The 11498-nt window shown below is 31.2% G+C and overlaps 1 protein-coding gene across 1 annotated transcript in view; it reads left to right on the top strand.

The window, feature by feature from the left end:
* The first annotated feature begins 3147 nt into the window (after window positions 1-3147).
* The window catches only part of LOC105457702 (transmembrane 7 superfamily member 3-like), a 45816-nt gene continuing 37465 nt past the window's right edge, over window positions 3148-11498 (top strand). The window contains exons 1-7 of the mRNA XM_011702540.1: window positions 3148-3277; window positions 6219-6418; window positions 7389-7730; window positions 8317-8582; window positions 9827-9998; window positions 10340-10510; window positions 10645-10791. Coding sequence (XP_011700842.1) covers window positions 6313-6418; window positions 7389-7730; window positions 8317-8582; window positions 9827-9998; window positions 10340-10510; window positions 10645-10791 — 1204 coding nt within the window. The 5' untranslated portion in view covers window positions 3148-3277; window positions 6219-6312. The remainder of the gene's footprint in view (window positions 3278-6218; window positions 6419-7388; window positions 7731-8316; window positions 8583-9826; window positions 9999-10339; window positions 10511-10644; window positions 10792-11498) is intronic.

Below are 11498 nucleotides of genomic sequence, written 5' to 3'. Positions count from 1 at the left end.
TTGGCACAACGGGTTTGACGTAAAAAACACCCCTTTTGCGCCAGAAATTAAATATTACAAACTTGTAATAAATATATACAATGCTTAGAACAATGATGGAAGCCCCGATTATTTCCGCAAGTACCATTGCGAATCTGAAATAGAGAGAAAAAACAATTTTCTTTTAAAACACTATTATGTTAAATAAGTTTTTATAAGAATATTAGTTAGTAAATTTCTTCTGTGTTACTAAAGCTAAATTGTGTGTTAATTTATATGTCCTTAATTCGTAATTTTCAATTTGCTTTTTATGTTTAATTCATTCAAATTGTCAAGAGGCAAATTTTTTGAGTTTGTTGTTTATTAATCGATTAGCAAGATCGGTTTTTTGACGAAGTAAAAAGATGCGAATTATCATGAATTAGTAGATTTTTCTTTAATATTCTTTAATATTCTCTAATCTTCTTGTATAATATTTGTTTGCGTATAGCGCATATACTGTGCATTAAGATTTATATTTATTTTTATACATACGTACTCAAAAATTGAGAATGTTAATTAGTGTTATGAACTTTTAATTGTTATAATAGTGATTATTCTGGTAAATAAGTTTTACCCAATTTTTCGTAATGAAATCCTGTGAGTAAATACATAATCGCATTCTTATATTTGTAGAAATCATAAAAGAATGTTTCTATAAGTATAGACTCTGGAGAAGACAAGAATTGTTAAAGTAAAAATATATTTTTGTTGAAATTACTATTATGAAGCGTCAAGGAATCAAGAATGACAAATTACGAATTGCAAGCCAGAGAGAATCATATCCGCTATCAATGAATTTCTGAAAATCTTATACTAATAGCGAATAGCGAATCACAAATTACTAATCGCGCGTAATCTGATGCTAATTTGATGCTTGTGCCTATTCGGAAAGCATTTATAAATAACATCGGATAAAATTGCTTATTAGCAGAGGCTGTACCCCCTTCACCGCCTGCGACCATTCTACCTGCTTGGTGGGGGCCTCGCCTCCCCCCCCCCCGGTCGCCCCACTTAAGATATTTTTTGTTTACTTTTCTGTTAATAACTTTTAATTGAATAACGAGCGACGGCTAAAACCTCTTGATAGTCATTTAGGATCGTGACCTTGACAACATATGTCAAAGTCAAGGTCAGCGGAGAGGGTTCCTCTATTCGGCATTATTATCTAACATTGTTTATAAAAATAATATTGAAAAAAATATTTAATGAGAAGCTGTTGATATGAAAAGGAGTAAATATAACAAGACATTCCAATATATTTGCAATTCAAAGTTACATGTGTAATTATGAACTTGTCAAGGAAATTTTCCGATGATCAAAGTGTTACTAATGTATTAATGAATTTTTTATATACATTACCTATATAGCACAGATAGGATAAACTATCTTAGTAATAAACTGCCTTAGAAAACATGGTTTGTATTTTTCAATTATCTTGTAGACTTATAGCAATATATAAGTTGTAATTAGTTATTTTGTAGTATTTTATCTTTAGTGATAAGTAGAAAAAATTATGTATATAATGCTTCACCGATATTTTATGTACTTTAACGTGAAATATGGTAGACATTAAATAATTGAAGAGTATAATATGTTATAATAAAAGAATCTACATTACGTTGGTAGTTATATGTATAAGTAGTGATTACCATAAACATATTCAAAACGCAAATACTGATATGTATAATAATGTATTAGAACGGAACATAATATCACAATCAATGAAATATTTTTGGAAAAATATATAGGCAATGAAATTAGATTTCTAGAATATTACGGTAGAATATAATTTGTCCGATAAAGTTAAAATTAAAAAGTAAATACAGTATACTGATATTCAATAATATTTTTTAAACAAAATTAGTAACATACTATAATAACCAATCAATGCAATAATGTTTCAATCTAATTACATTTGGAAAAAGATATAAGCAGTGTAATAATATTTATAGCATGAATTAATTTGTCTAAAGTAATCAGATTAACTCAGCGTTAGCGTATAAACCTGTTATTCTAAAGATTTTAAGTTCGAATATCATCGAAGCATTTTCAAAAATTATAAACCAATGCGTAATTGTAATTAATAAAATGGAAAATATGCGAACACAAAATAAATTCTAAAAAGTAATAATACACTGCTCAAAAAATTATGGCATGGAAATATTTTGGGTAAAAGTTGGTCAACTTTGGTTAACGATAACTCCGCGAAAAATGATCGTATGATGATGACCTTTTTTCAAATGAAAGCTTGAAATCTCTTAAAGTGCTGTAGGTCGATTTTAAATTTAATGCACCCCTTCTACTGTAAACTCTTAAATCTGAGAGCATGTTTGCCATACTGAAAATTGCAAAGTTTGACGGCATGTATGGACTTGCAAAAATTTTTCTCGAAAATGTGGCTTACAGCATCATAAAACTTGAAACTTTCTCTTTAATTTAAGAAGAAAAACAAGTCACTACGATTTTTTTCACTAAATTACACCATTTTAAAGTAATATCTTTATTTTTCTCATGTATGGTTGCCATTACCCGAAGTACCTTAAAGTAAAGATTTCAAGCTTTTATTAAAGGAAAGTTTATCATCCTACGAAGATTTTTCGCGGAATTACCGTTAGCTAAAGTTGATCAATTTTTGCTTAAAATTTTTCTATGTCATAATTTTTTTTGAGCAGTGTACATAATTATGTAAAAATAAATAAAAATTTCCTTTTTTGCTACCTTACTTTTAAAGTAGACTTATATGTAGATAGCTGACATTAAATTCTGTTACATATATTTTACAGTAGATATTAGATAAAGCGATTTAAATATAATGCTATATTTGATATAAATTAGGCTTATATCATAGCTAATGTTAATACAGCTACATTCACTTTTGCTATATGTGGCAGGTTATATATTATAATTTAATATTCCTTGTGAGCTGTGACGGACATACAGTGGACGATTATGAGTTTAATATTTGTACGATTGTGTGTTATCTGAGCTTAGTTTTGTTGTATCCTGTTTGTGCGTTAATCGAAAAACGCCAAACTGATGTAAAACGCGCATAGCGATGACTGATTGCGAGTAGTGTAGTAGATAGAGATGGCGTGTGTGTGTGTGAACTTGAGGAGTGTGTGAGTCAGCGGAATTTACAAAGAGCAGATCTGTACCGAACGTTATCGAATAAACACTTCACATCGAATACACGTGTTTCGTTGCTATAAGAGCCTGCCTATGTGTGTGTCTTAATATAAAAGAAGCCCTACAATGAGTATGCATCAGTCAGTGTATTACAATAAGTAATGAAAAATACTAATTTAAGTGTTCCATAAATATACTTATATAATACATTTATTATGACATGATTAACTGCGTATCTATACTCTGTATATATTGAATGTGCCAAGTCACTTACGCATTGCAGATACTAAAGAGAAGGTTAAGCAACGGTTTTACTTTGACATACATGAGCTTATAAAATTATAAAAATGTTCTATTCTTGATCTTCTCACCTGGATTGATCGTAGAAGTGTATAAAAATTACGTTCAACTGCAAATGTATACAAGTGGATAGTAAAATACACTGTCAGCAGACTGGCAACAGTTCTGTTTAGAAGTTATGAGCAGACTGAGACCGATGGCAGAGAACGAAACGTAAGCGCTTACGTCTGTCGTAATCGTAGATGTACAGTAAGGCCGAAAAAATGTATATTTAGAAACGTATACGTATATTTCTGATGTGATTCAAGACTGTTGTGTGGATGCGAATATACGTTTTTCTCTGTCTAATAATTCAATATTAAATTATAATAATTATTATATTAAATACGAGAAAAGAGAAAGAGGTTTATATGTAGTAATATTTGATAATATTTAATATTATAATATTATATATAATATATGTATTATAATATTAGAATATAATATCAAATATTAAAATTTAAATAAAAAACCAATAGAGAACAATGAGCCAGATACGGTTAGTGCAAATAAAATCAAAACTTATTACAAATTATAATACATTAATCATATGATGATTTAAACGTTTACATTATTATATTTTAGTTTACATTAAATTATTCTCAATCAATAAAGAATTATATTTAATAAAATTATATGTACAAATCGTCAGGATAATTACTCGCAATAATTAATAAAAAACATTGTGCAATTAATTTTGAAAGTGCAAGAATATGATAACACTGTCGGTAAGTTCATGAATGAATAAGAGTGAAAGGTTTCAAAGGGGCCATAATGAATCCTAATAACGACTCAGGCCAAAAGGTAATAAGTAAAATTGAAACAAACTCGGTATGAATAAAAAAAAAGAAAAAAATTTTTGTGAAATTTTAAATTTCTTTTAACAATCTGTAACGTAGGAATTAAGGTATAAAAACTTGTCAGTTAAAAGTGATGGGTGCGATAAGTGAAAAAGAGCGGAACAACAAGAGTAAAATATAAAAGAAAGATAAAGAAAGGAGAAGAAAGAAGAAAGTAACATGTAAGAAGGAAGGGAAGTAGAAAATGGATAGAGTTAGATATAGGAGACAATGAATTGTGGATGGGGAGATACACGTTTGAAAGAAACTTTTCATTTTTTTATTATAATACGTACTTTTTATTCTGAACCTCATCTCAAATAAAATTGAAATTTTTATCAATACGGAATTGAAATTGTTAAAAGAGATTTATTTATCTTTTTTATATGAGACAATTTTGGATTCTTGTTTTTGCGAGAAAATATTTCTTTGATCATTTATTCGGAATATTGCAAGCAACTGAGTAGAAAATTTAATAAGTTTAAAAAAAACTTACAATCATTTGTGATTGCACAAGATTTCAGATTATTCATTTATAGAAGAATTATTAGCGGAATGATCTAATCTAAACATACGTGTGTATGTGTGTGCGCGCGCGCGTCTTTTTGTGCGTATGTGTGTAGAAAGATTTATTGAAAATAAAGAATTTGTAGAACTAAAAAAAAAAAGATAAAGTATAAATACTTTGAGTAGCAAACACAATTAAATAAAGTAATAATTAACGACAAACATGATGCCAGACGCCAACAATATTTGACATCTTATGGAAAATAAACACATATATCTACGTGCATATTCTTATTCTCTAGAGGTGTGCGAATAGTTCGAATTCAAATCGAATCAAATCACAGTAGATTCGATGGAGTTCGTTTTCGAATCTGCAAGATTCGAAATCGAATAGTTTGAGAATTTTGAATTAACAATAGTTTGATTTCGAATCGATCGCTTATTTTATTTGGTTCATTTACATTTCCCGCGCGACCAATTATTCTTATCTAATAAATAAATATTTGTGATATATGTAATGTATTTATATAGATCAATAAAATATTCGAAAGCATTCTAACTATTTGTGTATACATATTATTAATATTTTCTAATTTAAAATGTCACATAAAATTATGTAATCCCTTGTAATCAAGATGTAAATCGAAAACAGGTTTTCAATTTGTTTAAACCATTGCGTAAAATAATGTAAATCATAAATTTTGATATTTATTACGTTTAAATTAACATGTAATGTTAATCTGGGGAAATTTGATTCAGATTCAATTCGTATTCAAATTAAAGAGATTCGATTTGAAGTGAAAATTTCAGATTTGATTCGATTCGATTTCGAACATGTTAAAAAATTCGATTTGATTCGATTTGACCATGCAAATGCTTGATTCGCACACCTCTATTATTCTCCAACTGTATTATTTTTTAATGTATTACCAATTGATAAATTCGAAAATACCTTTTGGTTCTTCGGTATATTAATTTTAGTACTACTGAAAGTATAATTTATTGACGTGAAATATCTTGTAAAAAGTGACACTGGATATTTTCGTAAGGTTTCTGTACTTTACTACTGCATTAAAAATTATAGTGTTAAATAATGGAAATGCATTTAAGTGCATGGAAAAACTGCAATAGTTATATTAAAAAGTTATTAACTATTTATTTATATTATTAACAATGAGATCATACTGTAATATCCTTGGCAACAGCACGGCTGAGTTCAGAAACTTCGCCCAGGTGTATTTAGATATCATTTCATCCTATCTTAGTCGAAAGACTTGAAAGAATTGACCAATCACAGTCGAATGCAAGAAGAACATTCGATTATGACTGGTCAGTTTTTACGGCTTGCGACTTACGACCCGACATACGCAAATCCCCGCCCGAAAGCAAGATCCATACGAAAAGAAGGAGATTCTTCGTCGCAACGAAAACGCAGCGCCAGTTCGCATTTAGACAGCAATTGGAGCGAATAAACACGTGGATGTGCGCCGACATGGATCAAGCTGTTATTTTTCTATTAGTTTTATCGTTATTTCTCGGAAACGTAACGGCGGCGTTAGAAAATACGACTACCGAATCAGTGTCTGGTAAGCGTACATAACTTTAATATTCAAACTTCTCACAAAATTGTAAACAATATTATTATCCACGTTTCGGATAGCGAGTAAATATTTGGATGTCTAGGTAATTGGTTATCCCGTTCAAATTATTAGCCTAATATTCAGATCTCTGTATTACATATCAATGATTGCAGTTAATAAATAAGAATTATTCTTATTACATTTCAAAAAGTAGATTTGATTTTTTTAGATTTATAAGTTAGTTACATGTAATTGCTATTCATCGAATTGCTTTCACTGCGCTTTATTGTTTAAAACTTTGTTATAGAATACAAATGTTTTGACGTTTATGGATATACATTTTTTTATGTATTGCTTTATATTTAGAACAGGGTTATCTATAATTTGCGTGCTCTCGTCGTGTCGCGTCATAAACTCAGATAAATAGCATTAAAGGTACAAAAAAATTACAGAAATATTTGATTTCTCATAATAAACTATTATGTAATTATTGTTATTATTTTTATTAATATCGACATTATCAAATTGCTCCCACCGCGTTTTGCTTAAAACTTTATTATAGAATACAGATGTTTTGACGTTTGTGCATACATTTTTATATACATATACATTTATACATATACATATATTTTTTTATATATTGCTTTATATTTAGAACAAGGTTATCTATCATAACGCTCGCGCTCTTGTATGGCGTTGCAAATTAGATAAATAAAGATACAAAAAAATTATTGAAATGTTTAATTTTTCATAATAATAATAAAAATTAGAATAAAGGATTCTCGAATTTAAATTACACAATGAAAATAAGGCTAATGAGAATCAGAGCGATTATCAGAGCCCAAATATCAGATATATTGATCATTAATTATACATTAAAAATCATAAAAAAACAATAACGTTTTTTTTTCCATAATAAAGTACCATGTAATTATTGTAATTATCTTCATTACGTTCGATGCGTATTGTATTGCAGACGATGCCGGAATAACCGTATCTTTATGGAATCATAGTGAGAATGACGCATTTAAACAACGAATAAATTTAGCCCCATTTAATCACTTAAACATCACTGTGACGGATATTCCATCAGAAATTTGGTTTATTATTCTACAAATTCATACATTTCAATACAATGCCACGTTATGCTACGACGAAGCGCTATTTGATAAAGTGTCGAACAGGAGTTTATTTGGCTCAAACATTGGTCTGTACTTAAAAACGCATAATGTAACAGCCCCAATACAGGTATTCTTGAAGCACGACAATGTGCACAATCTCGATGCATTGCTCGTGATTGTCACGTACGGCCGAAATGGTAAGTACAAATAATATTAATAATACCTCTGTCCTTGTCACACTTTCCTTTTTGAGCAATATTTGTTGGAATTAAATTCGACGCCGCTCAACAACACACTCTGCCCATTAATATAATACAAAATTAATGGCCATATTATATGTATAAAAATAATTACAAGAGGACAATATTTACGCGATAAAGACCGAAAAATTATATGCTATACTAAATTAAATAAATATAGTGAACTAACGGACTACTCTCGTACTTTAATAAACAAGAAAAAGGCTAATGTGAATCGAATAAAAATTAAACTTTACGCGCACTAAGTATCGCGCTCGACTCTCATCAGTCTTTTTTCCAATTCTTGTTTTTTAAATTAAATATACCGTGTTAAGTTCGCGATGGCACAAATAAATCGCGAATCATACCAAGATGTGCATTCGATTAATTTGCGGCGCATCTCTATTATCCGTCGCGCGTAAATGTGTTGAATATAGCTAATCATTTTCGACGGCGTATGTAATGGCAAAATTGATCGAGAGATATCAAGAAAATTCATCGGAGCGTCATTCATTGATTAAGCAATTGTTATTTCTCTCCGTAGCGCCGACACCGGGTAGTTGTAACATGGAATTCGATATCGAGGTATCGCCGTATCAAAAGCTCCTCGCAGAAAATGACATGATAGTGGTGGACACGGAGCCAGCCTCGATTCTCGGCCCTGACGGTTCGCCGATTCCCTGCGAGAAAAGCGTGCAGCACAAGATGTACCGTCTTTATCTGCCTAGACAGGACTTCACTCCGGACACGTATTTCGACGCGATCGCGAGTATGCTGACCGCACAAGACATTGCGCGGAACGGCGACGAGGTATCTCATTTCATTAGATAAAATTTAAATCTCGTTAAGTATAGGTACGATATATTGCGTAGTACTGACAGCGCGCTTCCGCTTATTCATATTCTATACACACACGGTATAGTAATCTGCAAGGATTCGCTAACAGTGATTACCACTCTTCGTAGAATGCATCAGATAATGATTAAAAAGAATCAACATATAATTAAGACAATGAGAATAAAAAAGCCAATACCGACACAGGGTGTAAAGTGTGTTTAAATAAAATATATCTTAATCAATCGAATTAGAGCGCAAACGTTTCGACTCTTACTCGAGTCATCCTTAGTACAAAATGAATCGCGAAACGATTAGTAATTAGCATAGGCACTCAGAATCAATAACGCGGTAATTAGTGCGTGGCTAATTTAATTTTTAAATACAATATTCTTTAATGCATCGAACGTCACAAAAATAAAATTGAAAAAATTAAAGTTTACAATGTGTTTGACGCATTCTTGCAATTAGCGTAAATTCAATTCAATAATTATATATAAGACTGTTAGATTTAAACGATTAGTAATTAAATCTAAGAGTTTTATACATACATATATATTATTGAATTTAATTTACGCTGGCTGCAAGAATGCGTCAATTACATTTTAATCTTTATAATTTTTTAAATTTTATTTTTGTGACGTTCGATGTATTAAATAATATTGTATTTAAAAATTAAATTAATCACGCACTAATTACCGCGTTATTGACTCCGAGTGTCTATCCTAATTACTAATTGTTTAAATCTAAGAGTCTTATATATTATTGAATTGAATCGCGAAAATTCGGTAAAATACTCCATTGAAATGTGAGAGTTAATCGTGTTAATCAATTTGTCATCTAATCCATATTTATAATCAAAGTTCGCTTATTAAGTGTTTGGAAAAATACTTAAGCAGTGAAGTCAAAAAGTTAAAAGATGTTACGATGACTTGACAATCTGACAAACATGGATATAACATTTATACGGTTCGAAAGGTATAAATGAACGCTGATGAAAATTGAGGTTTTACGCTTTTTTTACATTCCGCTGTTCTAATTTTCGCCTCCTAGAAGTTTTGTTTACGCTTCTGTCATTCTCCCCTTACACGTTCGACTTACGCTCTGATTTTTTCTTTTCACCAGGGAACTTGTGAGTTCATTACTTTTTTATACTCATTGATTTATTTCTTTTAAGCCTAAAATTCATACTGAATATAATTAAGAATATTTCTTGGCAGATACCAGTAGGTGCTCTTACGGATTCCATGAGACGTGTCTACAGTGCGTACGCCGGCACAGGATCGGTTTATGCCGCGGTTGCTACTTACGAAAATTACTCCTCAGCTTACGTCCCGATTTTTACATACGCTTGCAGCCCTCTGCTTCATCCGGAGAGTTGTCAAGTTTTAAGTACGTTTCTTCACTTTTTTTCAAATCACTATTTTATATTTCAACATGACGACAACGGATAATATTTGAATCTATTTAAAACGTTATATATTTTTGCGTAAAACGTATACATTTCACGATAGAATTATGCCTCTTTTTTTAATGAGATAGTATTGTAAAAGTACGAATATTATTCTTCAAACAATAATTTTTCTCTGTCTTCTCAAACATGCGACTATCATTATAACTTTGAAAAATTACATTATTAACTTTGAACAATTACATTAAGTGTCTCACAAAAGGTTAATATAATTATTTGTCTCTCTTTCTCTCTCTCTCTCTCTCTTCGTCTTTTTTTTTAGATGACACATTTGCAGGGATAGTTTGCGCCTTGGTCCTGATTACAGGTTGTCTGTCAACTATTATCGGGCATAAATGTGCTTTTATAGACGGTTTATTAGCGAGTTCTATGACAGGTGGTGTCTTTGGATACATTATAGCAACGTATACTGACGATCACAGGACGATTGCAAGTAATATACACATATAGTACATCAATTTTTATCGAAACGCTTCAATTAAACAATATATATTCAATACAACTTATCATATTTGATTTATCCCTCGAGAAAATATGCGCGATCATAATGACTCTTGTATCTTTCAGTCAAGATCCTGATAGGTTTGGCATTTGCCGTACTCGTTACTCCAGCCATATCGATACTCTTAAGTGCTTGCAAGCGTATATCAGGTGTATTACGCAATATGTCATTGGGATTCCTGTGCGCATGCATCGCATACCTTTACGCTCCAGGTACGTATTACGTCTTGATTGAAGTTGCGTTTCAAAAAAGTGCATGGCTTGCAAGGATACATTAAGTAAGAAGTATATTAACAAGTCTCGGTCCTTTTTTCAAAAGGCACTTTTCGTATTTATTTATATTTTCTGTAAATAATTATTGAAACTAATTAGTTTACGTCCTAACCATCGCGTCCAGTGCTACAGTAGGTCTCGCGGTACTAAAACGCGTCACGAAATACCAGTGCAACACATAACATACAGTAGACGCGAAGAGAAACGAAGGCGGGAATCATTGTAGGTAGCCTTTTCAAGGTAGCCGCGATGCTCGCGAAGGGTTGCTGCAAATTATAAGAAAATAATGAAAGCGAGGCTTAAAAGCGGAGGGATAAAGCTATACCGCGCCGCAACCCCGAAGTTAATTTAAGTTTGGCGAAGGGATGACAGGTGCACACAGTCAGAGTACATGAAGCACGGGAACACGGGGGACAAAATTAACTAGACTTTACCAGATTCCCGCGTTTCCGCGCGTTCCGTTCCGTCTGTTTTGATTTCTTAATTTTCATGGAGCATATTTTGAGCGGAAAAGCGGAACGGCATGGTGACAATTAAACATTTATAATCATTTTGAAAAATTGTGTTTAAGGGAAGGGGGGCAAATAGTGACGGATTTTTTCCTCTCTCCCCTACAAGTTAATTTCAAGATATGATTTTTCACTAAA

This window comes from Wasmannia auropunctata, unplaced genomic scaffold (assembly GCF_000956235.1).
Source record: "Wasmannia auropunctata unplaced genomic scaffold, wasmannia.A_1.0 LD336103.1, whole genome shotgun sequence".
NCBI classification, from domain to species: Eukaryota; Metazoa; Arthropoda; class Insecta; order Hymenoptera; family Formicidae; genus Wasmannia; species Wasmannia auropunctata.
Note: the sequence above shows the minus strand (reverse complement) of the source record. Positions and strands in the feature narration are given on the sequence as shown.